Source organism: Pagrus major, chromosome 15 (genome assembly GCF_040436345.1).
Source record: "Pagrus major chromosome 15, Pma_NU_1.0".
Classification (NCBI taxonomy): domain Eukaryota; kingdom Metazoa; phylum Chordata; class Actinopteri; order Spariformes; family Sparidae; genus Pagrus; species Pagrus major.
The window spans coordinates 7,485,254-7,506,654 of NC_133229.1; the positions used below are offsets into that span (position 1 = coordinate 7,485,254).

At 41.3% G+C, this 21,401-nt stretch overlaps 2 protein-coding genes across 3 annotated transcripts; one reads left to right on the forward strand and one right to left on the reverse strand.

The window, feature by feature from the left end:
- Positions 1-2,217: 2,217 nt before the first annotated feature.
- On the reverse strand, positions 2,218-8,408 carry pyroxd2 (pyridine nucleotide-disulphide oxidoreductase domain 2). Its single transcript, XM_073482457.1, has 16 exons — positions 8,285-8,408; positions 7,911-7,930; positions 7,702-7,795; positions 7,329-7,402; positions 7,075-7,230; positions 6,741-6,894; positions 6,575-6,636; positions 6,394-6,491; positions 6,166-6,307; positions 5,950-6,084; positions 5,795-5,867; positions 4,387-4,540; positions 3,933-4,084; positions 3,534-3,640; positions 3,061-3,181; positions 2,218-2,794 (listed from the first exon to the last, which is right to left on the reverse strand). The coding sequence occupies exons 1-16, from the start codon at positions 8,406-8,408 to the stop codon at positions 2,724-2,726; spliced, it is 1,737 nt and encodes a 578-aa protein (XP_073338558.1). The 3' UTR covers positions 2,218-2,723.
- A 4,781-nt stretch (positions 8,409-13,189) lies between these two features.
- On the forward strand, positions 13,190-19,723 carry slc25a28 (solute carrier family 25 member 28). Of its 2 annotated transcripts, XM_073481728.1 has the most exons (5): positions 13,222-13,730; positions 16,176-16,404; positions 16,825-16,840; positions 17,252-17,308; positions 17,769-19,723. In XM_073481728.1, the coding sequence occupies exons 2-5, from the start codon at positions 16,366-16,368 to the stop codon at positions 18,335-18,337; spliced, it is 681 nt and encodes a 226-aa protein (XP_073337829.1). In that variant the 5' UTR covers positions 13,222-13,730; positions 16,176-16,365; the 3' UTR covers positions 18,338-19,723. The 2 variants fall into 2 exon arrangements, with proteins under 2 accessions (XP_073337828.1, XP_073337829.1); XM_073481727.1 differs by lacking the exon at positions 16,825-16,840 and having other exon boundaries at positions 13,190-13,730.
- The last annotated feature ends 1,678 nt before the right edge of the window (positions 19,724-21,401 follow it).

Below are 21,401 nucleotides of genomic sequence, written 5' to 3' on the forward strand. Positions count from 1 at the left end.
GTTTAATTCATACGGACATAACTCCAGTGTAAAGGGTCATATTCAATGTAAAGCTGTCCTATTATGTTGAGTCAAGGTGTATGAATGAAATAACTCTTAATAACTACTTCACTTTTGTGTATAATGCTTGCATAATAAACACATTATGTGACCTGTTACATTGAACTTATGTTAGAAAATTAGTGCTTTTCCAGTCTACTGACCACTCAAAGCACTTTACAACACTTGTCACATTCACACACTGATGGCAGAGGCTGCCATGCAAGGTGCAAACCTGCTCATCAGGAACAGTTTGGGGTGTTTACATCGCTAGCACATCGCTAGGGTTCAGTATCTTGCTCAAGGAATGCCTCGACATGCAGCCAGGGGAGCCAAGGATTCGAACATACGACCTTCTGATTACTGGACAACCCGCTGTACCTCCTGAGCTACAGCCATTTCCAGTGTAGATTACATTTACATGTTAACATACTTAAAGGTGTGATATGTAATAATTTCAGTGAAAACATTCAAAAATTTAATTGTCAATAGAATGTAAAAAAAAAACAGTTTTGACCTTATGACTTCAACGTATTGTGTTGCAGAGATATATATTGAAGTTAACATGCTAACCAGCTAGCCCTGTCCAATCCCAGTAACAAGCTCCTGTGCTAGTGATATAAACACCAACACTCCCCCGGTGCTCCGAGCACCCTGTCGGAGTGCTAGCTGCACAGCTAACTGAGCTAACTAGCTAACCACAGAATTTGATAGGTGGCAAATTCTTACATATGGTACCTTTAAAGACACTGTTTTAGGCTAATTACTTTTTTTGAGTGCAACAAAAACCCAAGAATATAAAAATATTGGAATAACACAGGCTGGACAATACTTAAATACAGTTTTTATGATTTTTCAGCTGTTGTTTGAAAACACACCATTCAGAGGACAAAGACAGTTGATTGCACTCATGCTTTGGGTTGATAGCCACCAACCTAAAGCATTAGTATTTGACAACCAGGGGATGACACTCAACAGTCCCAATGTCCCAAGCACCAAAACAATAAATAAGAAAATATAGGCAGAGGGCAGGGTCTCTGCAGACACAGACACCCTATCAGTAAAAGAAGTAATAGTTTTCTGTCAAAGCACTGGTCTTCAGGCCACATTTATTTAAACAGTCATCCAACATTGAGTCAACTGTTGTTTCATATTTATGTGAGAACTCTGAATAGTTAACAGTGTCCTGTGGACGGATAAGCCTCTTTCACAGGACAGTTTGACTTTTCACAGTAGAAAAAAATCACAGGTTTATATAATAAAGAAAATTATGGCTGCATTCTATTTATCTGCTTTAGTTTAAATATACTGCCTGGCCAAAAAAAAAGTCACCACCTGGATTTAACTAAGCAAATAGGTAAGAGCCTTCCAGTGGATAATTACTGTAGTGATTAATATGTTTCAGCTGGCAACACATTATTTACCCTAACTGATGCAGTGAGTAACTTCTCATTTCTTCAACAACAATGTCGGGAGACATATCCTGTGGTCGTGGAAAAGGATGTTACTGTTTCAGAAGGGTCAAATTATTGGCCTGCATCAAGCAAAGAAAACTAAGGAGATTGCTGAAACTATTAAAACTGGGCTAAGAACTGTCCCACGGCTATGTTTAATAGTGAAAGTAAGAACTTTTCCACATGCACAATGTGAAGAGAACTCAAGGGATTGGGGCTAAAAAGGCTGTGTAGCTTTATGAAAACCACTTATCAGTTAGGCTAATCAGGAAAAAAAGGCTTCACTTTGCCAGGGAGCATAAAGATTGGATGCTGGAATGATGGAAAAAGGTCATGTGGTCTGATGAGATCAGATTTAGCCTGTGCCAAAGTGGTGGGGGCATCAGGGTAAGAAGAGAGGCGGATGAAGTGATGCAAACCATCATGCCCAGTGCCTACTGTACAAGCCTGTGGGGGCAGTGTTACGATCTTGGGTTGATTCAGTTGGTCAGGTCTAGGTTCAGCAACATTATGTGCCCAAAAGATGAGGTCAGCTGACTACCTGAATATACTGAATGACCAGATCCTCAATCGGTGGTTTGCGCCCGAGCCACTTAAAGCAACACTGGCTACTGATGCTGTGATAGAAGCCATGACCAGTCCAAGTAATCCTGATAGTGAGCTTTTTCCATCTATGGATTCTATGGATGAATCAGTATGCACACTTTAAAGAAAATGACACGTATTTGCTTGAATTCATTTAAATTTATTCATACAAAGTTGTAAAAAAGTCCCATTATATAGTACCATATTTTTATCATTACACTGACAGTTTGAGGTCATTTCATGGAAGTATCATTTACTCTAAAAATGCATTTGTCTTCAACATTATTACTGTGCTGTTACTTAATGTGTTGACACACAAGTGTCACAACAGGATTTTGTGTGGCAATATTGCACTAGAGATCAATATCTTGATATCTTATTTGATAGTTTTCTTTTCACCGGTGGAAACGGACGGCATATAAAGAACCTAAAGGCCACTTTTATTGATTCTCTCCTTTGCTCTTACATTTTATGTAAGTTGTATTGTTAAATCAAACATTATCCCCTTTTTACTTAGCAGATAGCCAACGTAATATGGTGCAACTGATCAGCAAGTGTTGAAATGTATGGCTCAAAATCAGTCAAATTCACAAGAATAATACTGAATACTGATGAGTGGACCGCAGACTGATGCTGTCAGATGTTTCAGCGACGTTTGAGGTCAGCCATGACAGTGAGTGCTGCGTTCCAGCCGGGAGAACCCATCACACCACCACCTAAAATAAAAAACATCAAACATTTAAAAACGTACAGGCTGAGTCAGTCTTATTTTGTGTGGAGAAATCAGAGACTGTAGTCAGTGACTTCATTTCTTTATCATCAGCAGCAAGGATAAGATTTCCTCGAAAGGTCCAAAGGTTGAATAACTCTGCTCTTCTCACACCAGACAACATCCCATAAATGACTTCTACTACACTACACACAACGAACAGCCACGTTTGCAATCCAATATTCATGTGACAGTTAAGCATTAAAAGCAAACCTGGATGACAGCCGCTGCCACACAGATACAGCCCTTTAATCGGTGAGCGGTAGTCTGAGAGAGAGGGCAAAGGTCGTGCTAGGTAGAGCTGGTCCAGTGACATCGATCCATGGAAGATATTCTGTAAAAACACAGCCAACGTGTTGACTTTTCATTCTGTGTTACTTGATATAATTACATCATTGTGGGAAAAAATAGCCCGCCAGTTGTTTAAGCACACCATTCAGTGCAGTTGGTGTCACTTTACATAGCTGCTGTGAACTTTGATTCTGACTCATGGGTTGTGGTCAAACTGTCTGTAACCATTAACTGCTTATACAACAGGTCTGTATCTGAGCAGATAGTGAACACAGCAGAGGACGCAAATGACTTCCTCGTCCACTGAACAGTTGATTGTGTCAAGCAAACCGGATTTGTATCAACATTCAAATTTGCAGTTCAGTTCTATAATGTGCACAGTGTGCGGTGTGTACCCCTCCAGTGAGCCCAAAGATCCTCTCCAGGTCAGGTGGAGCCAAGATGTCTCTGCCAACGACTGACTTTTTGAACCCAGGGGCGTATTGTTCCACCCAGTCGAATACTGAAGAGACAGACAAACACATCCTTTATCACTGAAACAGGTTAATCAGTATACATACATTAACAGTTTATCCATTTTGGAAACACTTCCTAAATTTCACCATTCATAATTTTAAAAAGTACAGATTATGGCCTCAAATTATGATTGCTTCTAACTAAATTCCTGTTTTTCAGAAAGTGGATATCTCGTTTTTTTCTCTCTAAGCCATGCTGCGTATGCTTGAGTAATACATTTAGTGGCCATGTACTTTTTTGGCACATGTGGTGCTATAAGAAGTCCCATTGTGTGTTACCAGTGTCTGCGAAGGCCTCTCTGTCCTGGTTCGTCCACTCCCTGCCTTCTATGTGGTAAGGGGTGAACTGGGTGAACAGTGACACCACGTGGCAGCCAGGGGGAGCCAAAGTCGGATCCAACACTGAGGGGATGGTCATCTCCAGCATAGGTCTACAGGAATACAGGGGGCATGATGAGACAAGATGGTGGAGGGTGGGTGAGAGGGTGAGTTAATGATGATGATGATGATGATGATAATGATGATGTTTTACATACTGTCATTAGTATTACTTTTTGCAGCTTCCATGTTAACTCTACAGTAACAAGAGCCTAACACTTTGTCCTACATTCTCTACAGTGAGGAATGTATGACTCACTCTTACTTAACATTAACCTTGTTTTCTGAATTTAAATTGTTTAATCTTATCAGGAATTAAAAGAAAGCATTATGTATGTCTCACTTATGTACATACCTTGCTGAAGGACGTCCATTCATGGCCTCTTTGTACGCAGTCTCCAGCACCTCCACGCTTTCACAGTTGAGGTGAATGGAGCACTGGTGGTGGGGTCCGGGTTTATTGTCTGGTGTGGGAGATGCCAGGAAGTTTGGAAGCTTGTCCACTGCCACTGCACAAGCAAAGAAAATGACATGGAATCAGTGTTTGTGCTACGATTACATATCATCTTAATGTAAATTTAGATTTTTGGTAAAGCAAAATCTCAATCAATTCAGTATTTGAATTAGCACAACCCTCAGTACATGCAATATGTTATGTATAACACTGCTCAATTGCTTTACAATAGCTATGCCTGTTAAAATAAATACTACAGACTATCATTAAGCAGCAATGCACTGTAAAGGCTCAGTTAAAGGCTGAGCAATAAAGCCCTACAGCTCAAGCTCTATACTGTAATTAACATGCAGGACCTACAAAGCACCACACAGGAAGCTGAGGAATGCTTTACATCTTCTTAGTTGTGTGTTTTACACAGCTTTATAATACCCTAAACCTTGAAATGTTTGCTTAGTACAAAAAGCTGAGGCAGTGACCTAATCTTACACTGTAATGATATAAAGCACTCAACAGTGGAGTCATAAAACCTGATCCGTCCTGATACACTACATCTGTTGGTGCCTTATTGTCTTCAATGTATTACACCTTCCCACTTCTTTGCAGATTTTAAAGTGTGTGAGTATTGATTCAACCCAAATAAAATGTTCTTTGAGCTTCTTTTGTGCTCCTTAACAAATGAAGTAGATGGGAACTTGTTTTAAAATATAAAAAAATATATATAAAAACAACTGAAAAAAAACAAACTAAAATGGCTCCATACATCTCGTCCAGCATAATCCTGGTCTCCGGAAACCCCGAGATCCCAAGACGTTATATAAACCCTCAAATGCACGGTCGACCTTCTGCACCCACTTCAGACGGATGTGCTTTAACGCTTTTCGCTTAGCAGCTACAGGGAAGATTTCGGGATTAAAAAGTGTGTCATGAACGTCCTTTTAAATGAATTTGGCTTCTTGGGGCTTCCAGAGACTTGGATAGCATGAAGCGCCAGAAATGTATTATGGACTACGAAACTTGTCCAGACTTTTCATCCTCATGGGGGTGAGAAGATAATGACAGAATTTTAGTTTTTTAGTGAACTAATCCTTTAAACAGCCCTTGCACACAGATGAGACAATGAGCCCTGCAGCTAGTAGCCTAAGTGTCTATCCAGTTCTGGTTGTTTTAAGGCTTACTGTGACACTAAACATCCTCATGCTCCAAGGAGGCAGCTTTAAAGGGAAAAGGGTCTCCACTGTGGGAGCATTTTATATTAATTCAACAGCACCTTTGGTTAAAATTAAAGCCAGAATCAGAGCAGATTTACCATTGATCTTGGTAACAGGTGAGGTGTAGTCAATCTGATCCACAGCTCTGATGAACTCTGGAGGAAGGGCAGCCTACAATGAGAAACAGGAGGCCAGAATAAATTCCGTTGTCTGGTGCCATTGTTACACATGCTGTGCATGTTTTCTTTATTACCTGTGGAGTGAGATTCTTGAAGGTAACATACGGGGTGGCATTTGACAAAACAACTTTACTGTGGATCTCTGTGCCGTCTTTCAACACCACTCCCTTGGCAGCACCATCTGAATCAACCAGGACCTGTTCCACATCCTGCCGAGGATACATGTTGTTTATTCATAAAGAGCAAAACAAACCGCATCTAATCCGTATAATTAATCAAAACCGCATTACCTTCTCAGTGAAAATGTCTACACCATGGGATCGAGCAGAGCTAGCGATAGCCTGAGACACGCCGCCCATTCCTCCTTCCACATAACCCCATGCTCCCTTCTCCTTCTCCAGCTCTCCCATCACGTGGTGCAAGAGCACATACCTTCAAGGCAAGACCATAAAATCTGTATTTTCTAAAGGTCTCTGCAGTTAAACCTGTAGTTCTGAGTGCACTGAAAGGCATCTCACCCACTACCAGGATTACTTGGACTGGTCATGGCTCCTATCACAGCATCAGTAGCCAGCGTCGCCTTCAGTGGCTCCGACTCAAACCACCGATTGAGGATCTACGACACAAAATATGAGTTGGTCATGATGCAGTCAACAGAAAAACAGCAACTCATGCCAAACTAAACAAATTATCACAAACCTTCGTTATTGGCGCAGTTACAATCTCATAGAAATCTGGAATGTTTCTGCCCAGTTTCAAACCTTTAAATTCAAAAACATAACTCATAATGACTTAGTTACCACAGAAAACAACACGGGCACATTGTGAATAAGTTTGTTTGCCAAGCGCACATCCAGAAACGCACCGCATTTGATAATAGGCCTCAGGGTTTTAGCAGCAGCCAGCCTCATCCTCAGAGATCCAGCCGTCACACCTGGAACATCTACAGGAGGAGCATCCAGAAGAGGGTGGATGGCTCCTGCCAGCTTGTCAAGGTGTGCAATGAAATCAGAATAAGCCTGGAAACATGAGGTCAAGAATGGGTCAACGTGAGGAATGTGGGATTGTATGAAAAAAGGGCAAAATAACTTTACACTGGTGGAGAAATAAAGGGGAAAAGAGACACTTTTCTGTGAATAGAGCTTAATAATAACCAATACAGTCAATCATTCACTATAGTTGTCTTAATGTTTAATCACCTGAGCATCCTTCTGCGAGAACTTGCCGATCTCCATCTGGTTCATGGCCAAGTCAGCGCCCAGGGTGAGAGACCTCGGCGGGGCACCTCCCACCCCCTCCTCCAACATGGGGGTGTAAGCATGGGGGTCCCTCATATACACCTTCAGCCCATGTTTCTGACGTTATGTTACACAAAAATGAAGATCACTTAAAGCCTTCTCAGAAAGAGTTTTAATATATGATTTAATATATTTTAAAACTTTGTAATGTTTACCTTGAGCTCCAAGTCTGCATATATGTGGGGTCTTAATAAACTGAGCAAATAGGAACACCTGGAGAAGCGGAAACCTGACAAAATAAAGTACATCTCTTTTAAGTATGACAATACAGCGCATATTAACACTTGTCAAAGTGTAAAAACAGCGTATAACCCCTGCAGATAGTCTAAAGGGTCAGTTTATCAAAATCACAGACAACTTTCATGTTGCAGTTACTCTTTTCCTACATTTTCAAGTATACTAAGAATATTTCAGAAAGTAGTTCCAGTTTACAGTATGTGTTCACCGACTGACTGACTGACTGGTCTGTATTGACCCTTTATGACCTGGGTTGAATCAGGATTGTACCCAAGCCAGAGGCCACCCTACCAGGGAAGATCTCCTCTGTGACAGCTGCTCCTCCCAGCACATGTCTGCGCTCCAGCACTGCTGTCTTCAGTCCTCCCTTCTGAAGATAGGCAGCCTACAAGCACAGACACACACACACACACACACACACACCACCTTTACCCCTATACTGAACCGTATAATGTTTTATTACATACTGTAGGTGTTGGGAAACAAATGCATTGACTTACTGCCACCAGTCCATTGTGTCCTGCAATAAAATATGAGATATGTCAGATAGTTTTCCTAAAAAATGTAAATTCCTCTTTAGATATTGCTAAAATAAATCAGCTCCAGTGTTCAACAGTTGTTCAAGCTGCTCTCCTGTATACTTTACAGTCCAAGGTTGACCAAGTCAGATGATACTGTAATCTTACAAAACACCCAAATCACTTCACTACGTAAATTATTTTTTCAGGAGTGAGAGAGAAACCTCACTAACTACTTTTGCAAACTTAGTTGAAACATGATATCACCACTACTTTGTGCGCTGCGGGTTGTTTACTGCTGCACAGCTCTGATGTTTCCTGCGCTTTTTGTTTCCCCACCAGTGCACAGGGCTCACCTCCTCCGATGACCAGTGCGTCATACTGGGATTTTAAAGCGGTGTGACTGGATGTGGATCTAGTCACTGTCCCCAAAACAGCCGCAGCTCTCCGTCCTCGGCCAGTCCACACCGCTGCAGCCATGGCAGGAGTCTGAGGTAGTAGTCCACATCTGTCCCGCCCCTTTTCGCCTAGAACCGCGTGAAGTAGATCCGGGTTCCTGTGACCCGAAACAGTCCCTCATCGGGTTTGTGTAAGAAGGACGGAGGTGTGAGTTAATAGCCTAGTCATGAGGGGTTGTTGGTGGCTGATGTTGCAAGGTATCAGAGAGTGGAGACGGTGTAGTAAGCAGATATTTTAAGTTTTGATGTGCATCAGAAAGTTAGTTTTAGGTTGGTTATTGGACAGACATTCACTCCGGAGACACCCAGCGGCGCCTCTTACTCAGTTTCCCCCAGTGTTGGCAGCAGGAGGACGGTTAGCTGCTTGCAGAACCTCGGGCTGCGCTGGAGGCTGATTTAGGGACCATCAATAAATTACTCTATTGTTTGTTTGATTTATACGGAAGCCCTAAAGGGCCATGCATTCATACATTTTATTTCCTATTATTTTTTTATCATGATTTTCGCTGATATCATCAAGTCAGCCTGAAGAAACATTGTTTTTGTGTAAATCTACAGAAGCCCTAAAGGGTCATGCATTCATACATTTTATTTCCTCTGTTTTCCCGTGATAACGAGTTAATTTCATTTGTTTTCTCGAGATCTCGAGTTATTATCTGGAAATAACAACTGCCGTTTTCCTGAGATAACGAGATAATTTTCTCGAGATCTCGAGATAACGAAACTTTGTTTTCCTGAGATAACGAGATAATTTTCTCGAGATCTCGAGATAACGAAACTTTGTTTTCCCGAGATAACGAGATAATTTTCTCGAGATCTCGAGATAACGAAACTTTGTTTTCCTGAGATAACGATATAATTAATTCGAGATCTCCTCATTAACTACATAGCTGGTCAGACATCAGGCTCACTTAGATTGCGCTGCCGATATAGCTGAAGCCTGGCTAACCGTCTTTTTAGATTATGCACACTAATGTGTATATTATCTGTAATAGCAAGGCATAATGCTATTTCAGCCTGTGTCAGGCCTTGATTGAAAACATATGTGACGTGGTGATCGATACGCTCCTGCTACTCTGACATTGCTACACTGAATGATATTTCCTGCAATGATTTAATATACTACACTATCGTTTCGTTATCTCAAGATCTCGAGAAAATTATCCCGTTATCTCGGGAAAACGGCAGTTGTTATTTCGAGATAATAACTCGAGATCTCGAGAAAACAAATGAAATTAACTCGTTATCACGGGAAAACAGAGGAAATAAAATGTATGAATGCATGGCCCTTTAGGGCTTCCGTAGATTTACACAAAAACAATGTTTCTTCAGGCTGACCTAATGATATCAGTGAAAATCATGATAAAAAAATAATACTAAACTAGTTTCATGTAGAACACTTATTTTGATTACTAATGTGTTATGTATTTATTTTGCAAAAATATTTTTCAACAATAGCGTCAATAGCGTCCATGTCATGTGACCCAGTGACTCCAAACCAATTCCAAATTGTATTACTAAATGGAACAAATAATAAGATAGAAAAAGCAGTCAAATGTTATAAAAACAGGTGTTTCTTATTTGTCCCATTTAGTAATACAATTCGGCATTGGTTTGGAGTCACTGGGTCACATGACATGGACACTATTGAAAAAAAAGCCATTGTCTTATATTTTTGCAAAAGACATACATAACACATTAGCAATTAAAATAAGTGTGCTACATGAAACCAGTTTAGTATTATTTTTTTTATCGTGATTTTCACTGATATCAAGTCATCTTTTTCTCGTCTTTTTCTCAATGTGCCTAACCCAAATAAGTTCATGCAACCATCCTCTAAAGCACAGAGGAGTTGGTGTCTTCCAGTCTTTGAGAATAAAGTTATTTTTCCTAATGCAATGCCTATCATTAGAGCTGTGTCAGGAGAGAGAGTACTAAATAAAGAGCCAGTAAAATAATAGTAAAAACTATCAATGAATAGACTAAGCTCAAGCTGTTTTCTTGAGGAATTTAAAACTTGTTACAAACTCATGTGTCTTACAGCAGGAAATGCAGGTGATTTATTGAGCATTGTCTGTCCATCAGCCTGTAATTATCCTGCTGTCCACTTGGTGGCACAGTTGTCCCATGTAAGCCAGCTCCAGAGCCTTGTATCAGAGTTTTCCACAAACACTGTATACATACAAACTTCAGAAATACATGGATGATGTCAAAATTAATTCATCAGTTTTAGATTATACTTGCATTTTGTATGTGTAGTTTCTATGTTGGGATATCAACAACAGTCTAAAAGCCTGACCAGTTTATGAATAATATATATCCATTTCACATCTAGATAGACTCTTTCCAGATTTTGGGAATATTTACAAATATGTAAATTTCAAAAAAATCCCACAAGATGTCAGAATACAATGTGACCGAATGTGAAACAACAGCATTTTCTTGTGACTTCTTTGTAAAGGTGTCTTCACACAAAATATATGAAAAAACATAATTAAAAAGTGCAGTTAAAGACATCTCTTATATGGTTTGGGGTTATCTCACAGTAAGAGTCCTCCTAAAGAGTTTTAAGATGAGCTCTTCACACAGACTGGTTTCTTAGTGCTGCTGTTGAAGATGTCACATTTGCCTAGTGGTTCACTTACCCTGCATTAATAAGATAAGAGGCCATAGATCATCTGTGGGCCTAAGCAGCATTCCAGGGAGTAGACAGAGCCAGAGATTGTCTATGGGGATCTAAGAAAGGAAAGGTATTAATTGGTCCAAAAACAACCAAACACAGCAGAATGTAACCGAGTTATCTTCTCATCTTGCCTGTATCATGTGGATTTTTGACCATGTTTTGCTTAGACCGTGTAAAATAATTCCTGAGGCTTCTATAGATTGTGCACTCTCTCGGCGGAGGGAATGAAATGAGGTGTTATGGTGATCTAGAGTTTCCCGCTAGACCTAACATGCCTCTCCCTCGGTGTATTAGAGTAGCATTAGTTTCAGGGAAGAGAGATGATCCTGATATGCTGTCTGCTTGGTTTTCCTTTAAGGAACGTCTGCGGACAACAGCCAATCAACCATAACTAGATCAGAAGCAGGAGATTTTGTTCTTGTAAGCAGAAATTAACACTTCATTCCCCTTTGTCGGCAGAAATTCAACACTACAGCCCTTCAAGGCTCTCCCAGGCAATAAAGGAGAAAATTCAATTATGTTATAACAGCGCCGCACCAAAACACAATTACCTCATTTTCTGGAGAAAAAAAAGTGCTTCTTTTCCTCCAGGCAGAGAGATTCACTGGTGAAGATGTGAGGCCTGGAAACATTCATCTGACAGCTCCCAGAGTTCAGAAGAAGTAAAATATAAACTACTGTCTCATAGCAGATCGTAAAAGGTGTTACAGCGCTGAAAAAAACAAACCATTTGTGAGTGTCTTCTTCCTTGTAACTGTCTTGGACATCTACTGTATGTTTAGTTTTAAACCTATGATCAGTAACTATTGTGAGTTAAGGGGAGGTTTCATTTGGCTTGGGAGGAAAAACTAAATGAATTTCAATATAGAAAGATACCATGAAGAATGAATGTATAAATTAATGATGATCAAATGTTGAAAGAATGTGTTTATTATTAATCTTCTGACGTAAAATCAACTGACAAAAATTTTAAAACTTTTGTGAATCAAGCATGAATTCAAAACATTTCTCGTCTTTGAGAATTTACCCTGTCTTATCTGATTACATTGATTTAGTTGTATATCTTTAGGTTTGGGATTTGTGCACAGAAAAAAGCATATCCAGCATGTTTTCTGGGACTGATGTACATTCTTAGAATATTTTTCTTACATTTTATAAACTGAACCCAATCAAAAACAGAATTGACAGATTAATCGATAATACAAATAATTGTTACTCTGCAGACTTACATTGATATATAATATTTTATTGCCACCTAGATAATGCAGCATTCTCCTTAACAACTGAAGCAGATAGAGACTTGTTTTAAAACGTAAAAAACAACTGGAAAACAATAAAATGTCGCCATACAGGTCTTCCAGCCCTCTCCGGAGGGCCTGAGTTTCTAAATAGGACAACTTTTTCCATCGGCATGAGGGTGAGGAGATAACATGAGAGACATGTATTCTTTACATGCCAACATGATGTGCTGTTTGTTCATTCATATTTCTACATACAACTGTTTTTTCACTTGATGTGGCACATATTACATTTTTCTTACTTAATACTACTAGATGCTTTCTAACTGGCAGAATTATTTTACTTATTTTGAACAAAATGTTGCTGTATATCTGTAAATACTGCACAAACTGAAACTCAGTGGACTGGATCACTGTTGGATATTGACACACAGCAGCACAGCTGGTGTTATTCAGCTGTTTATAGGCTCTATCTTGAGTCTGATCATAGCTGACCATCTACACATGAATCAGTTGCTCAGTTAATATCTCCACTATTTAATGATGCAACATTGGGTAGAGCAGAAATAGCAACACTGAGACTACACACTGCAATTTGACAAGTCAGGTGAGAACACACACTGCGCTGCACAAGAATCTTCTGCACTTCGTTCCATCTCAGCAGCTCCAGAGATGAATGTTAGACTGACCGTAGGTGACCTAAGTGGGTCTTCTGATAGCTTTCACAGCTGCACTGAACGATTAGCGTCCAGTGCCACATGACAGGGTTTGAAGGCGTCTTCACCAAAATGCATCATGAGTGGCACGTCTATCAGCCAATAGCGTGAGGAGGACATGGCTCTCGCAGCCAATCAGGGATCGTTTCCTCATCGCGGCCTGTGGTGGGGCTCGGCGTGTATCTGTCCGCCACGGCCTCCCTTGCTTGGCTCCGGCTGGGAAGTGTTGAGGCGGGGAGGGAATGGTGTAGCAGGCAAGAAGCTGCGAACGCACCCCAAGGGAATGTAAAACTTCAGGACTGAATCGCCCACAAGACGCCGTGTCTGCGTGCCTAAAGACTTAACACACTACCTGGTTTCTCATGGAAGCAGATGGATTTGTGAGGAGGCGTCGGATGACAGCGGAGACTGCAGGCAATGATCCCGGGGTTGCTGGTGCATCTGCCGGGGCAGAAGTTCGATGGCTGGGGGGAAGATTCTGGGGAGTTTCGGAAAGTATCGTGGGGAGCCTGACACCCCGGATCGGAGGGGAAACGGAGCTACAGACTGTTGATTTTATCCGCGTGGCACAAGATGCACAAACAGAGGACTCTGAACCAGACTATGAGGGGTTGCCACAGGGAGCCTCCACTAGCACCCACATGTTGGCTGGAGCCGTGGCCGGGATCATGGAGCACTGCCTCATGTTCCCCATCGACTGTGTCAAGGTAGCATAGCTCAGAGGCTAACCTGCTGACCCGCCGCTTTTTTATGAATGTTCTGTGCTTGCATAGCCCGGTCTCTGTTGTGTAGGGTGGGTGTTATTCTTGTGGCCAACATGTTTGTTAGCATAGCACATTAGCTGGCTCGCTAACATAAACACGCTGCAGGGCTGACGGCTGTGAGGACAAGGTCAGTCGGCTCAGTTAGCGTCTCACATCCCTACTAGCTAACTCGTTAGCATGCTATTATAAGTTAAGCGCGACTAACGTTAGCAACTGGCTAGTTGTTATGACAACCTTTAGCAGGGTCACGCACCGGAGCCCATTCGGTCACTTTTGGGTGAAACTAAGTTGCTAAACATCATGAAATAAATCTGCTGCCAAAGACTTAACTGATGCAGTGTCAAGTAAATAACGTTAATGTGTTTATTTGACATGGAAGTAATGTTAAATGAAACGGAAATGAATGAGTAAGCTAGTTAAGTAAGTTAGCTAATAAGAGGAAACAGTTAGCTAATTCCAACTGCGACAACAGATCCAGATCGGCCAAGGCTACTCTTTTTGCAAAAACAAGTGGTTGGTTCAATGTTATTGTTTGTTGTACATTACGCCCTGTATGCCACTGTTATTATATTACTATTAATATAACGTAAAAATAATAACAGTGCAGTTTTGAGACAACATGGCCCTTCCTGTCCACAGTCGAGCATCTGTTGCTGCCTCCCCAACATAGTTTGGTAGTTTTATACAGTGTGATAGCAGGCCTTCTGTTTACACACTGTAAGAAATTGTTTAACAAAAGGTCTTTTGAGCACATGTGAGTCATTCAATTCACTGGGCCACTTCTTATCATGTGCTCCTCTTAGTTCTGCAGGTTTTATTTTGTTTTTAACTCAAACGTCGCTCATGTGGCGTGACCTGTGAGCCCCGAGAGGTCAGCTAGTTATGTGTGAGGAACAGGGTTAAGAGAGATGCGGCAGGTGACAATGAGCTCACTATAGCCAGCTGTCCCTGTCAGAATGAAAAGCCGCTCATACGCCGATGCTTCATCAACGTCTCATCCACCTGTAGCCGAGCTCTGTTGCAGCACGTCCAACTCCAAACCTGGACAAGACCAATGTTTACAGAGCCTCCTCGTGTGTAGAGCGTCTGCCACACCGCCATTTGATCCCAGCATCCTGCCAAGCAAGCCACAAGAGATTTGGGGCGTTGTGACTCAGCAGAATTAAGTCTTCTGCACATAAACAGCCACACATTTAGCAGAGAATTGGTTACTTAAATGAAACTATTAATATTTTGAGGTGCATCTAACATCTTTCTTTTTTTGTTTTAGAGGATTCCCCCTCTACCAAGTAGAGACTTTTCCTCCTCTACGATAAGCTCCTCACTTAAGAGATTGCTGTGTAATTATAGTGTAGAACCGACAGTCGTTTGCTCTTCTTGTACCCAAAATCCTCGTTGTTGGTGGTGGATTTACAAAAGCGTGCTGCATTTGTAGGTGTGTATACAGCTCAGTTTCTTCAAAGAGTGGTCCGTGTGTTGTTTACATTCAGTGCAAAGGTCATTGCTTTCTAGATGTGCAAACATAGTATGGATAAACACACCAGACCCAAAGCTGTACGCAGGACCTGCATGCCTGCGTTTGAATGGGGCATGAATGATTGAGGAAGCCAGTATTCAGATTACAATCTCTTTTCACTATCGTGCCAGCAATAGGTTTGAATGCCAGTCTTTAAGTAACTTGATGCATATACTCACACCACTTTTGGCTAGTTCTCTTCAGGCCCCGCATTCCACAGCTGCATTATAGACTGACATGAGGCCGTGTTTGTGCTTTACCAGAGCGCTACATGCACACACACAGTGGGGTGCAAGTTTGTCCATTCAGCTGGAAGTTTGGTATTCAGGGATTATGTCTCTGCTAGTTCCTCAGAGACAGACGTCCCCGGGCGACCCTCTCTAAATAAAACCAAATAGCAGGTGACTGAAATGCTGATCCCTTGCACTCGTCCTTTAAATATTCTTTATGTAATTTATCATTTATCTGTGTGTGTGTGTACGTGTGTGTTTGTGGTAGAGGAAGAGAGAAAGGTGTGCTTCAGGGTCAGTGGGAAAAGAGGCTTACAGGAAGTCAGCTTATGTCCCCTTGTGACCTTGGAGCTTGTAACGCCATACTTCCTTCTATTCATCTATGCATGTACACCAACACACCCCCCACACAATGTCAAACACCTCATTTCCCTCATTTGACCCCCCATTCACACTGAAGTCAGTTCAGGACTCTTTGCTGTGTTGTGCAGACATATGGTATGCGTAAATAATGCATTCCATTCTATTCTTGTATCAAATACAGGTCAGATTTATTGGACACATTTCCAAACTTAATACTGAACCTTGTCGGGTGGGAAGTGAGCACAGTGTTGACTTTGAACTTTGCAACTTCTTTTCCAGACACGAATGCAGAGCCTCCAGCCCGACCCTGCAGCCCGCTACAGGAACGTGATGGATGCTCTCCGACGAATTGTAGCCACGGAGGGAGTCTGGCGGCCAATGAGAGGGCTGAATGCAACAGCAGTTGGGGCAGGACCTGCCCATGCCCTCTATTTTGCCTGCTATGAGAAACTCAAAAAGACTCTAGGCGATGTCATTCACCCAGGGGCTAACAGCCATTTGGCTAATGGTACCATAAAACATGCATATACACACATTAACAGTGACATTAAATGTACAGATCGTGCATGGCTATCTTAAATTTGAGATCGCCATGATATAGGTTGATATATAGGACTTGGCTACAGCAACATCATTGTGATTTCTATGAAGTTGCTGACTCAGCCTAATCCGGGTATAGAGCAGACATGCCATGACCAGTCCTAAAACCCCCTGGCAGGCCGTCAGATTGGCTTTTTATAGCTACACTTGTATACTGTAAGGAAGCGTCATAGTCAGGAAAGTTAGTCAGTTGGTCTTATTTGGCTCAAGCTCAGCAAAGTGACCTCACCTACAAAACAAAAAGAGATTTACATTTGAAAACCTTGCTCTGGTTGTCCAACAATTTCCTTATTCTTTGTCCCTACTCTCTCTTCTCCTTGTTTTCCAGTCTAGTGGGAGGCTGGGTAAGTCGTCTTTGCTCTCCCATCTTATCAGCTCTCTCCTCTGTTGGTCCTGTTTTTTCATGCTTACGGGTTTGGTTTAAAATATCCTTGAAAAGGAGCAAAGAACCGCCTTGTCCACTAGGTGTCTCTCTTTGCTCAGGTTTGGCCTCCTGAATCCAGTCAGGCGTGATCTCTAGTTTACAAATTGCTGAATTAGCACCAATTCTGCTCTGATGACATATTGTTTTGAGCATGACATCTGCTTTTAGGAATACGGCAGTGGAGGCTGTGACTTGATCAAAACGGTTCTTATGTTGCAAGTGAAAATGCTTTTTCCTTCTCAGCCTATACCTCTTTGCTCCAGTGTCTTTTTTTATTTTCCTTGCGTATTCCTGATGATGTGCAGTCATTTCTGAGGTTTGTTTGTTTCAGGGACAGCTGGGTGTGTGGCCACATTGCTTCATGATGCAGTCATGAATCCAGCTGAAGGTGAGGACAACATTTTTACAATACAAAGTCATTTGTTTTTGACCACAGGATTGGGTATTGGGTATTGTCGTATTTGTCGTACAGAAACATGAGTGAAGAAACTTGCAGGTGACACATCTGGGCCAACCATCTTCACATGTTGGCCTTAACCCCTGGAGTCTCACATATAGGCTTTCACAGCTGCCCCCAGTCCACCTGCCCAGACATGTCAGTAGAAGGACACTGGTCAGAGTCCTCTTGCGCAGCTGTTAGATGGGCTGCAGCTGTCAGAGGAAACACTATTAACATGATACACTGCATCTTTGTGCGTGTTTATTTCAACTAAATGTGCTTTAAAGAGAAATTTAATGCAGGTAATAGCTCACTAATTTCTTCTTTTTCCATTTTTGTCCCTTTTCTATCGTCAACCCTGGACATTTTCTGCCCTTCTCCATCAATACATCCACCCATGTGTCTATAGTTGTGAAGCAGCGCATGCAGATGTATAATTCTCCCTACCGCGGCGTGTTGGACTGTGTACGCGCCGTGTGGCAGAAAGAGGGCCCTGCTGCGTTCTACCGCAGCTACACCACCCAGCTCACCATGAACGTGCCCTTCCAGGCGCTCCACTTCATGACCTACGAGTACCTTCAGGAGCTGCTCAACCCCCACAGACAATACAATCCCTCTTCCCACATGTTGTCCGGAGCGTTGGCTGGAGCCATCGCGGCTGCGGCCACCACGCCTCTGGACGTCTGCAAGACCCTGCTAAACACCCAGGAGTCTGTAACCCTCAGCTCCCAGTCCCCCGGCCAAGGCCCCGGCAAGGGCCAAGGCCAAGGAGCCCACAGACACATCTCAGGCCTGGCCCACGCCTTCCGGACAGTTTACAGGCTGGGCGGCCTGCAGGGCTTCTTCAAGGGAGTCCAGGCGAGGGTCATCTACCAGATGCCCTCCACAGCCATCAGCTGGTCGGTCTATGAGTTCTTCAAGTATGGACTCACCAAGCACCAGCATAACAAGAGGAGAGCGCAGCACATGGAGTCTTAGATGGTTTAATCTCTTCTAATATTGCTCTGCCCTCCCCGTGAGGAGAAGATGAAGTCAAATACGCACATAGAATCTGACTAAAATCCACCTCAGTTGTCCCATCCCTTTCAGACATAGCAGATAAGAAAGACATCTTCAAAGACAGTTTGAGTAGTTATATTTCTGCTACGCTATTTCAAGACTAAGTTTGGTTTGAGTTAAGTTGTTTCACTCTTCTAGGAGAAAACATTTACACAGTGTTATAGAACTAGTTAATCTGATTTTTTTTTTTAAGCCATTCTAGTGACCACTACGTTTGTCTTAGCTGAGGACAAATAAGAAGAACGCACAAGTTTTTTGAGTTGCAAAGTAGACAGCAGGTGGCAGAAGTGTTACTTTGTCAACTCTCATGTAGTTTCATAAGCTTTGCTGTCCTAGGACCATCATTTTATTTTCACCCATCCAAACCTTGAAATTGCAAATTAAACGTATAACTGACTCCTGATTCAGACCCCTTTCTGCATTCATGATTAAATATTTTTTATATCTGATAAAAACAAAATTCAGCCCAAAGTTGAAAATATTATGTTTATTTTTGACCCAATTTCAAATCGAAAGCAAAAGGATCTGATACTTTCTCTCCTGACATGGCTCATTTAACCGATCGTGCCAACATGGCAACTCAAATAACTGAGCGGAAAAGTTAATACCATCTTTTTATATTTTGATTCACTGAACTGTAATTTGAAACGTAGACCAATAACACAGACAACTGATCAGATACAGGGTTTTGTTTTTGTTTTGTTTTGGCAGTTAACAGTATAAATATGATGTATCTAGCATATTTTCCCCCTTTTTCAACTGTGGATGTTTAGGATTGGCCCCTATCATGGACGGAAAATACAAATTTTAGGAATCTGAAGCTTGTGTTTAATTTATTTTAATAATTTTGATTCCTCAAATGATGTTTTATTTCCAGCAAATATATTACTTCAAAATTTTCCTTTGATTTTCCCCATTTATGTGTTCATCCGCCCCTCGGATCATCCAAATACTCACCATTAATGCCTTGTGTACATGTTTGGCGGAGTAGAACAGGGCAGCATTAAGATGGCCATCTCTGTGCATTAACTGGTGGTATCTGCTGGTTTTAGCTTGTGAACTACTGAGTTTAAATATCTGCTCGACAGCAAAGGTTGTCTACAGTGTACCGTGCCCAAAAGAATTTAATTCAGAATATCAAGGAGTTCAGTATCCCACAAGTTATGTATCTGTACCCCCATTGAGTACACATAAATGGAAGCTGTCATTCTTATTAATTGATGTCTGATTGTTTCCGACACTGAATTGCACTCGTTGAATAAAGACTGAACAGCGGGGTCGACTCGCTGCTCATAAACGATGGGAGACCTTGTTTGAATTCTTTAAAAGGGACTTGCATATATGGCACATGTTGCTTTTTCAATCTGGGTGTGTATAAAAGCTTTAAACTCATTGTTTCCCTGGTGAATAGAAACCAAAGAATGTATGAATGAAAAATAGGTGATGGCCTAAGCCACATCTGTACTGCCAGAAACACATGGAGTGTTTGTGTGTGTGTGTGTGTGTTTTCAGGTATTTATTTTAAGTTTGAGGCAGGTACAGTTGTTTAGTCTTGAGCACAGGTGCAGATTTAAACTTTGACCCACAAGACTGAAAACACAATCTTTACTTGTGGACACACACTGCGTACAAACAGCTGGGAGAGTGAAGCTTTTTGATTTTTTTTGGAAAACTGATGAAGTAAAATTTGTAGATGTTGAGGAACTGAGAGGTAGATTGTGTGGTGGAAAACTCTTAAGTAGCTAAAAAGATGGAACTTTAGTAGGTAACAAGCCTAACATAAATTATAACAGCAGAAATTAGAAATGAAGTGTATTTTTAAAAATACAAACAAATGCATAGATACAAATACATACAGAAGAATCTCTTTCTCCAGTGGAGAGAGGAGCTTTGAGACACTGAAAGTCTCATCTTGTGACAGTGAAGCTAAGCGACAGGTCTACACAGGGTCCTGGAAACAGGCATACCTGAGAGATCTGTGACATTAGAGAAGCATCAGAGGTTATACATGTGTTGGAATAAAGTGAGATATGATGAAAGGAAAAGACAAGACAAAGTTACATAGAATTTCCTCCATCACATGTCACTGTATGGAGTACACCATATTTTCATGGAGAATATTGGAAAAAAACTTTGGCCTATGTCAAATTGTTTTATTATTACTGTTTTGATTTTATTTTTAGCAAAATGACATGTCAACAGGGCTTCTAAAATGATGGTAGTTGTAAATCAGCTGTAAGTGAGGTGGTGACCCGATTACCTGATAAATTGTTTTACAATGAAAAATAATTTTAAAAGTTATTTTTTGGAATAAAGCAGAATTTTACATGTCCATATTATTGCTCCCCTCCCAAAAATGTCACATATGAATTGAATATTGACTGTTTTTTCTCACATGCGAGTTAAAATTTCCAGTTGTGGAAAGGTAACTTGACACATGAATTCAAAAGAAATCTGCTTCTTCACATGTGAATTCCACATATTCAAACATTTTCACATGTGAACTAAAATTTTAACGTGAAAATAAAAAATGTCTCATGTGAACTAGATATTTTCATAAACGACTGGCTTTTTCACATATGAATGAAAAATGTGCGTTCGTGCATGTGAATTAAGTACGTATATATGTGTCTGGCTGTGAAGTGTACATATCCAACATGTGGAAACAACTGGAAGACATATGCAACAGACTACAAACCAGTAAAATTCTTCAGTGAGAATCAGTGGACACATCGGTTTCCGACAAGCAGGTTTAACACATTATAGATGGTGGTGAGGAGTGACAGCCTCCTCGTATACACACACACAATCACACACAGACACACACACTCACACCCATGCTTGTCAGGCAGACACCTGTTCAAACAGGGAGTGTTAATGAACCGTCTCTGTCTCTCTCTCTGTCTCTCTCTCTCTCTCTCACTATCTCTACATACTATACATGTGTACAGTATGTGTGGCCTGTCATAGTTTGTGTTTGTAT

Bases quoted from the DNA above. Each gene is read 5' to 3' on its own strand.
- pyroxd2 (XM_073482457.1), bottom strand. From the start codon at position 8,408: ATGGCTGCAGCGGTGTGGACTGGCCGAGGACGGAGAGCTGCGGCTGTT. The intron at 7,231-7,328 runs GTAAACATTACA...ACATAACGTCAG, and splicing joins ATGCAGACTTGGAGCTCAAG to AAACATGGGCTGAAGGTGTA. The intron at 3,182-3,533 runs GTACACACCGCA...GTGTTTTTACAG, and splicing joins TCTTTGGGCTCACTGGAGGG to AATATCTTCCATGGATCGAT.
- slc25a28 (XM_073481727.1), top strand. From the start codon at position 13,386: ATGGAAGCAGATGGATTTGTGAGGAGGCGTCGGATGACAGCGGAGACT. The intron at 16,405-17,251 runs GTACCATAAAAC...TGTTTGTTTCAG, and splicing joins TAACAGCCATTTGGCTAATG to GGACAGCTGGGTGTGTGGCC. The intron at 17,309-17,768 runs GTGAGGACAACA...ATGTGTCTATAG, and splicing joins AGTCATGAATCCAGCTGAAG to TTGTGAAGCAGCGCATGCAG.